This window comes from Equus caballus, chromosome 9, assembly GCF_041296265.1.
Source record: "Equus caballus isolate H_3958 breed thoroughbred chromosome 9, TB-T2T, whole genome shotgun sequence".
In the NCBI taxonomy this organism is placed as follows: Eukaryota; Metazoa; Chordata; class Mammalia; order Perissodactyla; family Equidae; genus Equus; species Equus caballus.
Window position 1 is genome coordinate 82,330,663 of NC_091692.1, and position 18,317 is coordinate 82,348,979.

General features: G+C 41.1%; 1 protein-coding gene across 6 annotated transcripts; it reads left to right on the forward strand.

The window, feature by feature from the left end:
• The first annotated feature begins 3,595 nt into the window (after nt 1–3,595).
• ZNF572 (zinc finger protein 572) lies at nt 3,596–8,497 on the forward strand. 6 transcript variants are annotated; one of them, XM_070222485.1, is made up of 4 exons: nt 3,600–4,995; nt 5,944–6,057; nt 6,848–8,249; nt 8,307–8,497. In XM_070222485.1, the coding sequence occupies exons 2-4, from the start codon at nt 5,979–5,981 to the stop codon at nt 8,419–8,421; spliced, it is 1,596 nt and encodes a 531-aa protein (XP_070078586.1). In that variant the 5' UTR covers nt 3,600–4,995; nt 5,944–5,978; the 3' UTR covers nt 8,422–8,497. The 6 variants fall into 6 exon arrangements, with proteins under 6 accessions (XP_005613330.1, XP_070078586.1, XP_070078585.1 ...); XM_070222484.1 differs by having other exon boundaries at nt 3,600–3,756; XM_005613273.4 differs by having other exon boundaries at nt 3,596–3,756; nt 6,848–8,497.
• The last annotated feature ends 9,820 nt before the right edge of the window (nt 8,498–18,317 follow it).

Below are 18,317 nucleotides of genomic sequence, written 5' to 3' on the forward strand. Positions count from 1 at the left end.
AATTCACAATATCCATCACAGCTTTAAAAAATAAAGGCTAAGTGATTTATTGTAGCATTATATGTAGTAGCAAGTTTGGAGCAACATAAGGTCACATGGATAGGGAACTGATTAAATAAACAATGGTATATTCTCACAATGGAATATTAAACAACTAAGAACGAATAAGGGAGCTCTAAGATGAATATCTGGACTAGAAAACTCTATGATATGTTAAGTGAAAAAAACTAAGCTTAGAACACAGTGAATAGTTTACTGTCATACATGTAGCAAAGGAAATACATGAATATCTATCTACCTACCTAGCTATCTACCTATCTATCACATATCTTGATTTATTACCTATGTATGTGTGCATGTGGATGTATGGATGTAGGTAGGTATGTATTTGCTCCTATATGTATAAAATATCAATGGATGATGCACAAGAAACAGACAATATTGGTTGCCAGTGGAGAGAACTAGATGGCTGGGAGCCAGGATGAGAGGTGACATTTCATTGTGGTTTTTTTTTTTGAGAAACTAGATTCTGAGATAGAGTTTGGTGTCTCCGGTGTTTCTTAGGGAGTGCCTCTGGGATCCACATCTGCGCAAGGGATCGAAAGGAATCAGGATTGACCAGAGGGAGAAGTTGACCTGTGCTCAGGGGCTGACAACAGCTTCTTCTACTCACTCCATCGAGAACTTAGGGGCTGAAATTGTTGATAAGAGTTGTTTGCTTTGGGCCAAGAGGGCCAAGCTTTTATACTCCAGCCTCGATTAGTCATTGGATGTGGGCTGTCCTGGGAAGTGTGTGAGCTTGGGAGAGAATGTTCTCTGCAACTGAGGCAATCCCTTAGGGGACTGATAGCTGAAAGCTCTCTTCTTATAGCACTCCCAGAATTTGGGCAACAAGTTTTTCCTTAAAAGGGGAGCTGGATGACACATCTCTGTGTCCCTCAGTCATGGCCTATATGATCTGACTTCTCTTGTTCGTCTCACTGATTTTGCTTCTTCCTGTTTCTTGAGTGCATCCACCATGCTCCTATCTCAAGATCTCTTCCTTTACTCTTCCTCTGTCTTAATTGTTCCTTCCTTAGATAACTGTATGGCTCATACTTGCTCTTCCTTCAGATTTCTGCTGAAATATCTTATCCAAGAGAGCATTCATGGCCACCTTAACCAAGACAGTATGCCTTCATCAGCGTCCTATCATGTCCGTTTCTTTAACTTGCTTTACTTCTTTTTCTAACACCCAGCGTCCTCCTCCGCCCCTGCTCTCTCTCTCTATGTATATATATTGGTCTCTCCCACACTATTTTGTGTACTGTTGTAACCTCAGTGCCTAAGATAATATAGTAACAGACATATAGTAGGCTCTCAACAAATATTTATTAGAATCAGACACTGTGCTGGGTTCTAAGATAAAATGGTGAGCACAAACAGAGATGAGCTCTGCCCTCAGGGAGCCTGACATTTGTATGGGGAGGCAGAATAACAAATCAATCATACAGATAATATAAAGTTGCAGTCATGAGATAGGCTACAGCGGAGAGGAATATGGTACTAGAAGAGCACGTAATAGGGATTTGACCCTGTCGGGAAGGGCGTGGAAAGCTTTTGTGAAGAAGTGATGTGTGAGCTGAAGTCTGAAGGATGAATAGATTTGGACTAGGTAAAGGAAGGTGAGAGAAGCAGATTTATCTTGTGAAAAGATGGCTCTGTATTCATTGAGGAGAATGAAGGAGAAGGGGCAAGGATGGACATCTGTAGGATTGTTAGGAAGCTACAGAAATCCTTCAGGTGAGGGGTGATAATCGTCTGACTTGAGGGTGGCCCAGGTGGTTGGGAGAAGTGTCTGGATTTGCGAATTATGTAGGAAGTACACAATAGATGAGACTTAGGTATGGGTTGTATATGGGAGATAAGGGAAAGGGAGGTGACAAAAAGGACTTCTGGGCTTCCGTATAACTGGATGGATGGTTGAGAGAGAATATTGGAAGAGGAATAAGTTTATTTTATTTTGTGATTGCATAGATTGTCTATTTAAAACCCAAATTTTCTTGTTAACTTATCTCAAAATGCGTTTATTTGGGAATAGCCAAAAGAATTGCAATTTGGGATATGCATGCTATGGCAAACCATAGGGAAATCCAGAAAACAAAAGAGGGGAGCTTCCTTTATAGAGGAAAGGGGGAGTAGGGGGGGCTGTTCTAAACAGAAGACCACTGGAGAAAAGTAGCAGTTCAGGCCGGCAATGGCTTCTCATTGGCTGAGCTGCGGCATTTCTCATTGGCTGGGCTGTTGCCTGGTGGGGAGAAAAATCTTCAATCAGTAGTAAAGTAGTCTTACTTCCTGTGGAAGACGCAAGCTTCCTGTCTCTTCCTGTTTGGTGTAATTGATGATGTGTGATAGGGTGTGAGAACTTCCCCTGCAGGCCTTCTTGACTCTAATTTAGTTAAGGTTTCTTTTATTAATTTCCACAGTATATGGGAGAAGAAAGTGAGAGAGAAGATTTTGATTTTTGACATTTTGGTTTGGAGGTGTTATTGAAACCATTAGCATGAGATGTCAAGTAGGCCATTGGTTATAAGAGTGAAAAGCTCAGAAATGTAGCCTGCGCTGGAGATAGAAATTTGTGAGTTGTCTGTGGAGGTGATATTTTAAAATGTGAGAGTGAATGAGATTGCCTAGACAGAGAACATAGCAGGATAAGAGGAGCAGGTCTAGGAGGAATCTCAACGTTTAGTGAAGACCAGGCTTGTAAAACAGACTAACAGAACTGACTAGAGATGTTGAAGGAAAATGGAGAGCGTGATGTCACCTCAAAAGAGTGTTTCTAGAAGAAAGGAGTTCTCAGCGGTATCAAAACTCCTAAAAAAGAACTTGGGAACTGAAAAATACCAATTATGCACTAACAACATGGTGATTATCGGTGATAAAATGAAAACACTGTAAATTAAAAAAAAAAGAAAAGAAAGAAAAAGAAAGCTGAAGGTAGGAGAATTGAGAGATTGGTTGATAGTGTAAGGATTCCAAGGTGGGAAGGAAAGTGATTGCCAGTAAACAGTTCGTTTGAAATGCGGAGGACCAATGCTCTGTTCTAACAGGAGGGAAGAAAGAGAGTGGCAGGGGTGCAGACCTAAGTAGATTTGTGTTTAAGATGGGAGAGATGAAGGGATTGGCTTCCATTTTCTTCATAATGAAAGAGGAGAGTTTACCTGCTTCTCCAAGTGTTGCTAATAACAGTGCCTTGTAAACTTATTGGTTTATTTGTGGATGGATGCCTCAGCTCTTCACGGATTTCTAAATCTACATCCCTTTTCACAGCGGTGGGAACAGAAACAATAGGTGCTTACCAAATATTCGATTCATTTTGATTCTAATGATGATAAATCTGATGACGCCCTGATGGGAAGGAAAGTATAAATTCCAGTCGGGCCCTGTTATAAGGCGCCTGACAAATGTGAGGAATGTGAATCGCAGTCGGCAAACGACAGACAGCACATGGAAAGGAAATCCACCTGCACGCTCCTCCTGGTGCGGGACCCTAAGGGTTAACATCAACGAGAGCCGGCCATCGCTGCGTCCTAGAGAGGCTCTGGCAAAGCCTGCCGGGTAAGATAGGGCGACTTCCTCTTTCTGGCCTCCGGGTTTGAGAGCTGGGGACCGTGGGTTGGTGGGGTGAGAAGGCTTGGGGGGGGGAGCTGGCTCCTTCCTCCGGGACAGCTGGGCCTGCTGGGGGTGCAGGGCGCCTTGTGTGTAGCCCCCAGAACAGTGAGTTCCTTCTCGGGGGGAAGGGAGCCGCGGGCTGCGGGCAGGAGGATGGAATCTGCACCGCCCCGGCTGCCGCGTGCGTCCCGGGGAGGGAGCCGGCCGCGGCGAGGGGCACAGCCGCAGCATCTCGCCGCACGGGCCACCGCGCCTCCCTCGCCCGCCGGGTCCCTTAAAGAATCTCGTTGGCAGGAGACGATCTGGAGCTTGGTCTCGCAGTGCACCGCAACCTGTGCTCCCTGCCAACGGTTCTTAAAGCTTCAGGCGGTGCTTTTTCCTTGGAAGACTTTGTAATCCAAAGCACGGCCCCACCTCACCATCTCTTTCCCCTAGGACAATGAAAACAGCCCTTCTCTGGGGAGCGACATGTTAAGGACAGCCTTTTAATACTAGTTAGGCCCTGAGTTTGCTACCGTTTTCCTGAGCCGGTGTTCCTTGGGGCCCCTCTACTACCAAAACTAATAATTAATTAGCCAGGAAAATGGTGGCACGGTTATCTGTTACCCAGACTTGCTTTCTTTGTAAAGAGTTCGGTAGAAATTTGTAACTCGGATAGCAAAACATATTTGAACAACTTTCCCTCTTTTTTTTTTTTTTTTTTTTTTTTTGCATTCAGGTTTACAGCTTTGTTTCCACTTAAATACCGGGGATATTTGTAATTTAGACTAGTTTCACCTTTTCTTATAGCACATCCCTAATTGCTGAGAGTGCTTATAGGGAATGCCAACTCTCTTTGGTTTAAGATCTGGGGATGTGAATCTTTTCTAAAAATCCAGTCAAAATATTCCAAAAAAAGGTCCTGATCATTTGCAGTATGCCCAGCCCTACTTTCTGGTCTAGATAATAGATACGAGTGTGAAAGCCAGTGTCCAAACAGGCTTGGGACTGAACCCGCCCTCCTACCTTCTGGTTGTGTTACCTTGGAAAGTTTCTTAATGTCTTTTTTGTCCTATGACAAAACTATAACATGCTGGTAATTGTTTATACACCTGCAAGGGCTATTGTGAAAATTAAATTAGAAATGTTACGTGTATTTCATTCACTGCCTGGCACATAATAGACAGTAATAGAGTGGAAGTTATAAGTACACCAGTTTTGGTTGGTTTTCCATATGCATGCCTCTGTATATCCTTTTGGGCACTCATTTTTCCTGAATTATGCTGTTCTTTATAACCTGAAATGGATGCCAAGTCCATATGTCACTGCCTTCCAGCGATAGATTACATTTTCCAGTCCCTTAAGGTAGGTCAGGGATTGTAGTTGGCTCCAAAGATAAAGTTTAGGCTGAAAGAGATATTGTGATTATGATGACTTAGAGAGTAAGAGGCAAGGAAGAGGTCCCTTGTTAGCCTCTTTTTTTTTTTTTTTTTTTTTTTGCTGGGAAAGATTCACCCTGAGCTAACATCCATTGCCAATCTTCCTTTTTTTCCCCCTTGCCCAAGCCCCAGTACATAGTTGTATATTTTACTTGTAAGTCCTGCTGGTTCTTCTATGTGAACCTCTGCAACAACATGGCTGCTGACAGATGAGTGGTGTGGTTCTGAGCCTAAGAACTGCGCCCAGGCTGCTGAAGCAGAGCGTGCTGAACTTTCACCACTAGGTTATCAGGGCTGGCTTTAGCATCCCTTTTATATGTACTGGTTATTGGCTATAGTGATTCTAACCCTGCTTTGTCCTAATTTCTTGTTACTGGTGTGTAAAACCTAACTTTCTTTTGAAATTAACTTCAAAGTTTTTGGCCTGTCAAGTATCAAGTTATTCTTTCTACACAGGGTGCTTTCTCTTTAGCTGCTTCTTATCCTTGCAGATTGATTCCTTGAGGTCTGTTTATTGGTGACTTTTCCCAAAAACAACTTTGTTTTTTCAATTAAAAGTGTTTCTAAGCTCTGAGTGGACAATGAGTATTAGTATTCATTCTATTTTTGAAGCTCGATCCTCAGACTTTAATGTGAAGGTTTACTTTTTTTGTTATTTCCTTAGCAAAGGTAAATTAGGTTAACCCTTAATTGTAAACACTTGTTCATGAGATATGATTTTTCTAAAAGAACATCTAAAAACTGTGTTTCTTATTTTCACTATGGTCCACAGAACATTCTGTGCCTACAGTTGTTATGTTGCTATGGCTGGAAAGGAAAGAAGAAGAGGAAATTTTAACAAATGCCTCCAAACATAACCTGTTTCCTTCCGCAGGATTTCTGATCCCTAATCTGGCTGTGATCATTGTGATGGAGCAAGAGCAAAAACTGTTAGTCTCAGATTCTAATGGCTTCATGGAGAGGGAGAGCTTGAAAAGCCCTTTTACAGGTGAGGGATCAAGAAGATGGTCTGAATCCTTTGGGAATTCATTATAAGATGTGCTATAGAGTCTGTAGAAAGAACAGGGCATTAGAATGAGACAAACTTTAATTTGATTCCTTGCTTGTCACTTACAAGCTATATTTATTCTTTTTTTTTAAAGATTTTATTTTTCCTTTTTCTCCCCAAAGTCCCCCAGTACATAGTTGTGTATTTTTAGTTGTGGGTCCTTCTAGTTGTGGCATGTGGGATGCCACCTCAGCATGGCCTGATGAGCGGTGCCATGTCCGTGCCTAGGGTCTGAATGGCCAAAACCCTGGGCCGCCAAAGTGGAGTGCATGAACTTAACCACTCGGCCACACGGCCAGCCCCCTATATTTATTCTTATAGCCTAAATTTTCTCATCTTTAAGAAAAATGAATGGTAATATCCGTCTCATGTATTTTTGAGGATTAATGATATATAATATGGAAAGCTACTATTAATAAATAGTGGGTATTGTTCTTTCTATATTTGCTCAGATTTTAACTTAGGTATTGTCTGGTTTTCACCTCAGCTGGTGTTCTGTTCAGTGTCTCCCCTCCTCAGATCCCCTTTTTTCTTTTAAATCTTCTAGAGTAAAGTGATGAACTGATGAACACACAGAGTAAAAGAAGTAAAACTAGCTTTAAAAACATTTTTTTAATATAAAGTAACTTGAGATTTTACTTTGTTGTTCTCTCTCTTCCACTGCCATTCAGAATTTCCTTCCCCGGCAGAGATTAGGAAATATGTTTAGAATATCTGTTTATTCTTGCAGGAGATGAAAGTGAGAATAATTTGGAAACTGTTCAACACAATAACTCTAAGGCAGATACACTTAAAGAGCGAGCCTCAAAATGGTCTAAAAGAGATGGCCCACAAAATTGTAAGCATGTGGATACAAAAGAAACACCATTGACATGGTCCCAAGGAGATGACATTTGGTGTGGTGATTCCTATGAGAATGATGGCAGATCAGAGAATCAGGGAAATTCTACAGGAAAAGAGGAGGAAAAACCAAGTCCCCAGGGATGGGACCCTGGAGAACACACCAGTGCCTCTGTCCAGCAGAATTCATCCTTTGGAGACAAACCCTACAAATGTTCCGAATGTTGGAAAAGCTTCAATAATAGTTCTCATTTGCGTACTCACCAGAGGACCCACTCAGGAGAGAAACCTTATAAATGCTCTGAGTGTGGGAAATGCTTTAGTAACAGCTCTCACCTGATTCAGCATCTGAGAACACACACGGGAGAGAAGCCCTACCAGTGTGGTGAATGTGGGAAAAGCTTCAGCAATACCTCTCATCTTATTATCCATGAGAGAACTCACACGGGAGAGAAACCCTATAAATGTCCTGAGTGTGGGAAGAGTTTCAGTAGCAGCTCTCATCTTATTCAGCATCACAGATCCCATACAGGTGAAAAACCATATGAATGTCCTGTCTGTGGGAAATGCTTCAGCCACAGTTATGTCCTAATAGAACATCAGAGGACTCACACCGGAGAAAAACCTTATAAGTGCCCCGATTGTGGAAAGAGTTTTAGTCAGAGTTCTAGCCTGATTCGCCACCAGCGGACACATACGGGTGAGAAGCCCTATAGATGTCTTGAGTGTGGAAAAAGCTTTGGTTGTAATTCTACTCTGATAAAGCATCAGAGAATACATACAGGAGAAAAGCCCTATCAGTGTACAGAATGTGGGAAGAACTTCAGTCGAAGTTCAAACCTTATCACACACCAGAAAACACACACAGGAGAGAAATCCTATGAAAGTTCTGAATATGAGGAAAGTTTGAGTCAGAACTGCAGTGTGATAGAAGAATGCAGAATCCAGCCAGGAGAGAAACCATATAAATGTTGTGAATGTGGAAAGAGTTTTGGCCTCAGCTCCCATCTCATTAGACATCAGAGAACACATACAGGAGAAAAACCTTACAGATGTTCTGAGTGTTGGAAAACTTTTAGTCAGAGTTCCACCCTGGTGATTCACCAAAGGACACACACAGGAGAGAAACCTTATAAATGTCCTGATTGTGGTGAGTGCTTCAGCCAAAGCTTTAACCTTATCAGGCACCGGAGGACCCATATAGGAGAAAAACCTTACAAATGCACTGACTGTGAGAAATGCTTCAGCAGAAGTGCCTACCTCAGTCAGCATCGGAAAACTCACATAGAAAGGTCTTTTGAGTCTCCTGGAGTTGAAGATTTTCCTCATCGGAAAACTCACATAGAAAGGTCTTTTGAGTCTCCTGGAGTTGAAGATTTTCCTCATGGATGGACTTGGAAAACCTGTTCAGGGGAAATGGCCCTCATCTCTTCATTTTCAGTCCCCAATTCATCTTCCTCTTGAGTCCCAAAGCTTGTCTTTTTTTCGTTTCTTATTGGACCATTACAGTTAAAGTGTTCTCTGATCATGGTGCTACAAAGTTTCCTCAGTCTGTTTGTCAAAATGTCTGGAAAAAGTCAACCTCCCAGTTTAGTCGATGGGGAGACCCAGATCACCAGATAAGCTTCAAAGGAAAACATAAAGAGAAATTTTGGGAGTAAGGACTCCTGGGAGCTTGAATGTGAGATCGCCATTGCATTTCCTTATTTCCTATTGCCTGATTGGGTGGTGATAAATCATTACTGGCCTCAGGGATTTACCTAGAAAAAGATCCTTCTTTACAAATAATGTGATTTCCTGGCTGGTTTGTTGAGGGTCATGGAAGAAAAGACTCATTTTTCCAAATGCATTTTTATTTGCTGAAATTTAACGTTTGTAGTATCTAGAACTGTACTGGCCTATACTTTAGCCACTAGCCACATGTGGCTATTTAGATTTAAATTTATATTAATTAAGATTAAATGAAATTTTAAATCCAGTTCTTTTGTTGTCTTAGCCACTTGCTAAGTATTCAGTAGCCACATGTGACTTGTGGCTGCTGTATTGGATATCATAAAAAGTTCTTTCTTGGGGCCAGCCTGGCAGCGCAGAGGTTAAGTTCGCACATTCTACTTTGGTAGCCCAGGGTTTGCCGGATCAGATCCTGGGTGTGGACCTATGCACCACGTGTCAAGCCATGCTGTGGCAGGCATCCCACATAGAAAGTAGAGGAAGATGGGCACAGATGCTAGCTCAGGGCCAGTCTTCCTCAGCAAAAAAAGAAGAGGATTGGCAGCAGATGTTAGCTCAGGGCTAATCTTCCTCAAAAAAAAAAGTTCTCTCTTTCAAGTTCATCATTCTTGACAGGCTCATAAATATTTCCTATAAGACTGTAGGGAATGTGCCATGGGGTTCTGCTCACCAAGAGGAGTTGCAGTATAGAGTAGAAATGGGATAGAGTTTTGAAGGCGCTGGGTCTAGAGATTGCCTATTCTGATGACTGTACGTTTTATGTTCCACGCAGTTATCTAGTGATATGATCCCATTGTCTTGGCCAAAGCCAGATTAGGAGGTAGGATTCTTGAATTCTGTTTAAAAATTTTTGACAAATAGTCCTTTCCTTTCAGTTTTTCCATGACATAATTCCTGGTCAGATCAGAAACTAGGTTCTTTCTCTAATAATCAACCCACTGAGACTGAGCCAGTGTCCAGGGATGGTTTGAGATTCCTTAATTCTCGTCTTGGCACTTTTCTCTTGCCTCTTGATTTATGTGGTGTGTGGATCTGATAACTGAGACCCCATCGTCCCTGCTTGTGTGTTCAATGGGAATGATGCTTTGTAATGTATTAAGATATTTCCTATGCTCCAACCCTCATTTTTTTCTTGCTAGTGCAAAAGGTAGATGTGTAGGAAGGCCAAGACTCCTCAGTTGCCCAAGATTTCATCTCATTTTTGGATTCCAAATATATTCTATGAAAAATATGAAGAGATGCAAGTTAGGGATGTGGAGCCAGAAAGGGCCAGTTACAGCCACTGCAAAGGACATCCCTAGTGGGTGGCTGAATTGCATAGAGATTATTTCTTCTTTCATGATTATAGTACAACTGATACTGGTGAGGCAATTGTGTCTTTTTGTATTGTTATAGGATTAAAAAATAAATCAAAAGCTAACAAATAAAGGTATTTAAGAAGTATTCAAAGTGATTTTCTGCTTTCAAAAAGGTGGAGAACATTATTAGGCATCATTGGCTTTTATGTCACCCTAGCTGAAGCATCTTTTAACTTTTGTATATTATGTAGTATTGCCCAAATTGTCTTAAACTAACATCTGAGGGCAAATGTTTACTGTTTTTTTTACTACAGACAACTAAAAGTTTGATAATTAAATTTGGGCATTTGCTATTGAGGCTGAAATTCAATTGCACGGCAGTAGCGTTGGGGTGGTGTGCAGTCACTGATCACATTATGTGTGGCAAGTAACCACTCTGGATCTGTGTCCTCATCTGTAAAGCAGAGATAATGCCTGCCTCCAGGGTTTCTGTAAGGGCTAAATAAATGTTTGCAAAGCACCTAGCACAGTGCTTAAAATATAACAGGATCTGAATAAATGGTAGTTGGTTATTATTCATTGAAACAAATTGAACATTGTCCTGCACACATTTTCAGAGGTAGCAGTACAGCCCCAAACTTAGCCTACTTGCAGATTCTTTATCACCAACCTCAGGAGCCCTGAGGAATAGGTATTGTAAAAAGCACAAGACTACATTGTGTTTCCAGACTGTTGAAAACACTTTTCTTTGATTCAGCTTATTGAAGTTTTTTGTTGTTATTCATGAAACAAAGGATTTGATTTAAGTTGGGAAGGAACAAACTAGGAAGTTCAATTTAAGTTAATTTGCATCTGAAGCGATTAACAACATGTACAATTTATGTTCTATCACTATCACCTACACTATGTTTTATGACTGCCCACAATTACATAAAACCTATTTCACAAACCTTGATGTCTACAGGAACATAGATGTGCACATTTTAGATGGGTTAAGATGGGCTCTATTAGTAAAACAATTTGGCAAGAATCATTGTCTCTTTGGATTGAAAACTAGGAAAACAGAGATTTGTCACTTATGATGGAGAACATAACATAGACAAATTTAATTATGTTTGATGCCTTTGCCTCAGTGTCATTAATCAGCAAATAGGTTGTTTGTTTAGCTCCCCAAGAAGTAAATATTCCATATTCTCTATTTTTCTTGCCAGCTCAAAGGGTTCAGCACCTGAGTGAATAAAGCATTCTTATTTACAAGTGATTTGTTTCATAGTTTCTTTTTAATTAGAAGTAAGACTCCTGTATTCATTTTTTCCCACTTAAAGAAGGGGCTTGTGTTTTTTTCCCTACAATGGAATGGGGGAATCCATGTTAATGCATATACTCACAAATGTACCAGGAACTCACTCCCTAGTTGCTGTGTAGCCTACCAGAAGGCACGCAAACCTAAGTCTCTATAATAGTACCTGAGATAAAGGTCTGCTCCCATCATTCCACGTCATCCCAGTTGGGTCTACCAAATGAGTCTTCTCCTTAGTGCTGGAGAAGTTTCCTCACTGATGGTGAGAGGTAGTGGACTATGGGCTGTGGCTATTGCCCCTTATATATTAGTCCAACGGATTCATCTTTGCCAGTCTCTCACTTTCTGAAATCATAGTACTGACAAAACTATCATTGTTTCTTTATTCTGTATTTGAGTTTATGTAATTCCTTTCAAGGAGTACAATCACTTGTTCATTCAACAAAAATTTACTTGATGCCTCATGCGTGTTTAGCAGAGGTCAAATGATGGCAGGAGGGGCAGATGTAAGGATAGACTAGTAGTAGGAAAATGTGCAGCTTTTCAGATGACCACTTTCTCCTTGCCAACTCTTGAACTATACTTATTATGCTGAACCCTCCATTTTCAAATTTAATAATTTGATAATCTGAGGAGCTAGAGATAACCATAATTAAAATGGGTTAAGTTTGTTCTGTGAAAACACAAACCCAGTGAGTTTGACACAGTGCTTTGCACATAGTGGTGCTCAATAGTTGCTGAGCAGTGTCATATGCTTATATGTTTTATGCTAATATTTAAGTATACATTCTTCCAGGATAGGCATTCCTACTAGACTGTCAACTCCTTGAGGGCAGACAATGGATTCCAGTTTTGTAATCTCAAAGCCCGACATAGAGCCTGGCATGTGAAGTGTTTATTGGTTTTGGTTGAGGGGTCTTCATCAATGGATGAAGTCTACTGGATTAGGCTGTATAGTCTCAGCATCTTCCCAGGCCCCTTTAACACCATAACTTGTCTATTCCACAGAGGCTGGGTTGGCTTGGAAGTGAAAATAGCTGCCCTAGGAGGCTGGGTCTATCCTCATATTAACCCTAGAGGACCCTTAAAATATCCTAATTGTTCAGAATCCTGTGGAGGTAAGACCTGGGCTTTGGATGCAGACTGTCCAGGACAGGCTCGAAACCTGTTTCAGATTCATGTTTCAATCACTTACCAGCTTTGTACTCTGTACTTACCTTGTTAGATTTGGTAAGCAGTGAATGAGGTGAGGTAACTGGCAATAATAGATGTGAAGGAAATACTGTTTTCCTTTCCTGTCCATCTTTGTTTGCTTATAATTTTGCCAAGCATAGGCTCTAGGTGCAGAAATGTTTAATCACTTCTTGAATTGATTATTTCTTGGTTTCTAAAATAAAGGTATTACTAACATGTAGCTCGTGTGCTTGTTGTGAGGATCAGTGAGATAACATGTGTAATGTGCTTAGCATTGTTGTTACATAGTAATCATGCAACGTTAGCTATTATTACCATCACAAAGTGGCTCTAACCCACCACGGGCTTTTGGATCATGTTTGAAGGTGGTCTCAGAGACATGGGTGTCCCCTGGGGCCACTGAAACGGTGCAATCCTTTTGTTACTGTTCACCTCATGAAGGTGAAGGAGCATGACTAAAAGTGTGTAACAAGCTGAGTATGTAAGCCAATAATGTAGCACCTCATTGTTGTAATATGGCAGGTATTTGGGCAACTATTGTCTTTTCTGTTTAAAAATTTACCCTTCCTTTCACTCTCCTATCTCTTATTTCCTTTCTGTTCTCTTTTACCTCTCTCTAGCCCTAACCTCTTCTGCCTTGTCCATCCATATTCTAACCCAAACCTAGGCTTTCCTCCCCCGCTCCCCCACAGTGAAGTAGGAATCAATTCAAGGCTAAGGATGGTCCAAATGCTTGGTTATAAACAGATACAGATGGAAACAGGATGCCTGGCAATCATGACATCATGGGCAAGCAGCTGCTTACAAGCAGAGGTCACTTATGGATGCTAAGACAGCCAGGTTGCCGATGTAACATTGCCTGACTGGTAAAATCGGTAGATATTCTAGGAGTTGACACAGTGAGGGATGAAGTGGAAGCTTGGGTTGAAAAAGGACCATGATTAATTTTGAGCCATACTAAGTCATATGGATAGTCAGATTAACGAAAATATTAATTAGACTGACAAACACAGGTGAAAGATTTTTTCCCCTTAAAATAGCTTACTTTCTGATCATAAAAATAATACTTGTTAATTGTAAATATACAAAGAAGTATAAAATAGGAAATACATAAAAGTATGAAGACCCAAATAAAAAGGATCCACAATCATCTTCTCCAGAGATCACTCACCATGAAAATTCTGGGATCTTTCCCAATAACCTTTCTTCTAAGCATGTATTTGAACAAATACTTTTAAAAATTGGATTGTATGGTATATATAAACATTCTTGTGTCTTGATTTTTTTCCTACTCTTACATCATTTGTCAATTTACTTGTTTTAAATCATGAGGTTTTTAATGGCTTCATATTACACTGAGTGATGTACCATAAGAATTTAATTGTTCTGATGTTAGATGTTTATGTTGTTTCTAGTTGTTTGCTATTAAAAATAACACTACTGTGAACAGAGTTGTTTTGGTTGTTGTTATTCTGGTATTGTGGTTATGACTGTTTGGTTTTGCTTTTTTATGTTTTGTTGGTACACAAATCCTAGTGTATATCTCTATTTTCTTAGAGTGAGTTCCCAAAAGTGAGATTATTGAATCAAAGGGCTTAAGAGTTTTTAAAGGCATATTCCTTAACCGCTTCCCAGAAATGTTTACCAATTTAAGTCACTCCAGTGAAATAAATTTGTTAACATCTTGGGAGGGGGTGGAGACAAAAACAGGTAATTCCAGGTGAATACATTTAAATGATGAAAACCTCTTTTAAAGCAGCTTGTTTAGATAATCTTTCTCCTCTTTGTTTAAACCCCCCTTCCCCTCTCCTGGCTTAGGATCAGCTGAGAGTCACTTTGGGTGGAATCATTTTACGAACTTCTTACTTTTCCTCGTGTGGCCCTAGGCACAATTCTGGTAGATGTTACTAGAAGCTGCTCTAAGAATGAGGGAAGTGCTATGAGGCCCAAAGTCTGGATGTACTGAGGGGAAGAATGGGTGAGGAAGGGGCTGGCTGGTTAGTTCAGTGCCTATTGCCGCCTGAATCAGAAAATGCAGAGCACCCCAAATCTAGGAAACTGCGGTAAACTCAGGTTTGACAAACAGATGTGTATCTTCATTTCTAAAATTGTCGCTGAGGAAAAAGCAGAATGGAGGCTTACGAAAAGATTCTAAGTTAGACTGCTCAGAATAGTAGAATCCTCATCTTTCACATCCTACTGCCATCAAGAATTCAGCGAAAAGCTTGTATTGTCAGCTGCAGGCACTAGTGTCTTACTAAGGAAAAAAAAAACACAGTGTTGGGGAGGGAAAAAGAAATGTAATGTGTGGTCACTGCCATTGGCAGTTAGAGGTTATACTTGGTTACTCCTACTAATTCTTCAGACCTCAGCTTAAAAGTAACTTCCTCTGGTAGACTTTCCTTAACCTCCAGGTTAGTTTATATCGTCTTACCCTCCAGAGCAACAAGTACTTGCTCTTTTTTGGACACATATGACATCTTTAATAACCTGTGTGCTACTGTCTTTTTCATTAAACTCTAAACTCCCAAATGACAGGTACTGTGTCTGCTCTGTCCACTGCTTTATTCCCATACCAAGCACAGTGCCCGACAGGAAGTATACATTTGATACTTACTACATTGAATTGGACTGATGTATTCTCTAATTGTGGCTTTATGAGCAGGATTCAAGGAATAAGACCCAGATTAATCATCGTCTCTTTCTCTTCAGGTTTTCATAACTCCACCTCTTGAAATGAAAACAAATTTCCAAATTAGCATAATTGGCTCCATCATTTGTAACTAGAATTTTGCAAAAGATTATGTAAGTGCTGACGGGATGAAGAATTAAATGACTGATGTTAAACGTCTTTTTGGACGAGGTGAATGATGAGCAAGAAAGTTTTGAGAGTTTTGATCTAATGTGTTACAAATAAAAACATTAGTGGAAAAGGAATTGCTTAGTTTGGTGCCAAAAAAAAAAATGGGATAAAATGAAGAAAGGAAAGGTTGTATCCAACACATTGAAAAATGTTTACCATATACGAAATTCTGAGTATACGGCTACAAATAAGACCTGGCCCTTGCCTTAAGGAGTTGAATCTCTTGAAAAAGCTATGTGTAAATTGATAATTATAATACGAATTGGTGACTGCTATGACAAAGAGGTGGAGTTATGAAAACTTGAAGAGAAAGAGGTGATGTTTAATCCGGGTCTTAAAGATGGACAGTTGAAGAAAGGAGGGCAAACCTTTCTGCACTGAGAACGACACTTGAAAAGGCGCAAGTCCAGGTCTGGCATGCCAAATTAGGCTAAAAGAGACAACAGAGGCGTCTAAACAACTGAATAAAAAGATCAGATGTGCTTTTTGTTTTGTTTTATGGTAATTAGATCTTTATGTGGGGAGAAAAAAAATGCATTCTAGGCAAACATTCCTAGATTCCTGAGCCAGATTTCCTGGGCTTGGAGTCAGGGTCTGCTATCACTAGCTGTGTGACCACTTTTCTGTATTATCAGTTTCCTTGTCTGTAAAATGGGATTAAAAACAGTACCTGCCTGATAGAGTGGCGGTGAGGACAAAATGAGCTAATCTATGAGAAAAGCATTTAGAACACTGCCTATACTATATAAGTCTCAGCTCTTGCCATGATTATGAAAGTATTTCTCATCGGCTCACTCTATAGTTTATTACTTTCTGCCGCTAAATGACTGATTTGGGATCGTATTTAATTGCCTTCACTTCAGGCCTGAGTGACAGATTTTTGTTCCTAAATAAGTGCCAAGATTCAAATACACTTAAGTGATGGTTATATAGCCCTTAATTCAGTTCAGAAAGTCCAGGCATTCAATGTGCCCATGCTAGGTATTACAAATGCTCTTTTTGCCCCAAATTTGGAAGTGGATCTTGAACTGACTGTAAACACGCAAAGAAAGTGGCTTTCAAAAGATTAAAAAATTACCTAGTTAATAAGAAAAAAGTCCTCTTATGATAATCTCCAGTATAGGTAATCAAGTAACAATCAATCATCTCAGTGATATTGTATTCTGATCTATTAGAGTCAGCTCAAGCCCTCTACCATTTTAGCAATATAGGAACTCACAGACACCAACAAGCAGTTTACTGAAGAATTCTCTTCAGTCAAATTTGTTGATACCATTGAGGAACATTCTCAGAGAAAGAATCAAAGTCTTGGTTTTATAACGGAGGAAAGCAGTTATTGATAATTAGGAGTATTGGGGAACACATAATTTGGAGATCAGAAGTTTAACTTTTGGTTTTATGACTTATAAGCTGTGATTTGGCCAAGCCACTTAACCTCTTTAAGTTTCGTTTTCATTATTTTTAAAATCAAGGTGGTTCTGAGGGTCAGACGATGCCTGTGAAAGTGTTTTGACATATAATTACTTTATTAGCAGATAAAACACATAATATTTGGGGTAAAAAAATGATGACAGGTGCCATAATTTCTTAAACCCAGCAAAGCGTCTGGTATAGAATTGCAAGGAACATTCGATTTCATGAAGATATTGCCCTCTTTCCCGAGGGGTTGCCTAACTTTCGATTTGTCCAGGGTCACAAAGCTGGTTAGTGGCAGCCAGAGTCTACTCTTCCTACTATACCACTGTCATTCATCATTCATTTATTCCTTAAATACATTTTTATGGAGGATAAATTAAGTACAAAACATTGTGCTAAGTGCTGTGGGTGATTCTGATTCATCAGACACAGATCCTTCCTTGAAAGATCAAAGGAATTAGTGGGATAAGACTCAAACACAAGTGTACAGTAAGAGATTACAACAAGATGTGAATAAACTAGCATGTGACTTGGTCCAGGTCAATGGAGACAGTGGGAGAGGGGACAATAAAGCCGTGCTCCAAATGTCACAAAGGACTTCTACATAAGTAACAGGGTTTAAAGCAGGCAGTCCAGGGTTAAGCAACAGCGCGAGCAAAGGCACTAGGTTTAGGCCTCAATAACTTCTATTAAAGTTTGATCATTTCATAGCAAGGACCGTCTCTCACCCTGACCCCTTGCACACTTTTGTTCCCTAGAGAATGCTTGTCCTGGACACAATTCACTCAACTACCTCTGGAGGCCAACCCTGACTCCCTCCAGGCCGAGGGACGGCTGCTTCCTGTTTTCCTGTCCATCCACTCTCTCTAGGGCACTTATGCCACCTCTATGTATTTTACTTCTTTGCCCCAGTAACCCCCTCCCCTAGTGTCTCATCTTGAGAGAATAGAAGGTACGCGTATCACTGTATCTTTAGCCCGAGCACAGCGACAAACAGATGTCGCCCAACTTTCGGGCGAAGGAAACACCTAGCACGTCCTCTCCTCCTTTCTTCTTCTGGCAAACGTCCGCCTACTCCTCCCAGATTCAGCTTGAAAGTCACGTTCTCCATACGCCAGGACCTCTCTCTACCGCCCCTTACACACACAGCATAGAAAGGCTGTGCCGGATTCTTCTCTAGGACCCCAGAGCCTGGCCGGGAGTAAGCGCTCAATAAATGCTCGCGGAATGAATAGGAACGTTCCAACACTAGGCGGGGAAGCTCCAGGCAGGGGATTCCTCGAAACTAGCTCCACGTCGCCTCGGGTATGACGGCGGAGGCTGGAGCTGCGGCGCGTAGTCAGATCGCAGAACCCGGGGCACGACCCCCTCTGCCCCACCCCCTCCGGAGCCGGCCAAGACCTGCCCGCCCGCCCAGCAGGCAGACGGCCCCCATCCCCACGCCCCCACTCCACACCACGCAACATCGCCCTAGCGCCTCTCCGCGCGGGCCGCGCCGCCTGCGATTGGCCAAACGCGGCATAGCGCCATCTCGGCCTACCGCGCGGTGCGTGCCCTC

What these genes read in the sequence shown, in the direction of transcription:
- ZNF572 (XM_005613272.4), top strand. Translation starts at nt 5,865, where the DNA reads ATGTTGCTATGGCTGGAAAGGAAAGAAGAAGAGGAAATTTTAACAAAT. An exon ending in CTTGAAAAGCCCTTTTACAG is followed by an intron (nt 6,058 to 6,847) that starts GTGAGGGATCAA and finishes TTATTCTTGCAG; the next exon opens with GAGATGAAAGTGAGAATAAT.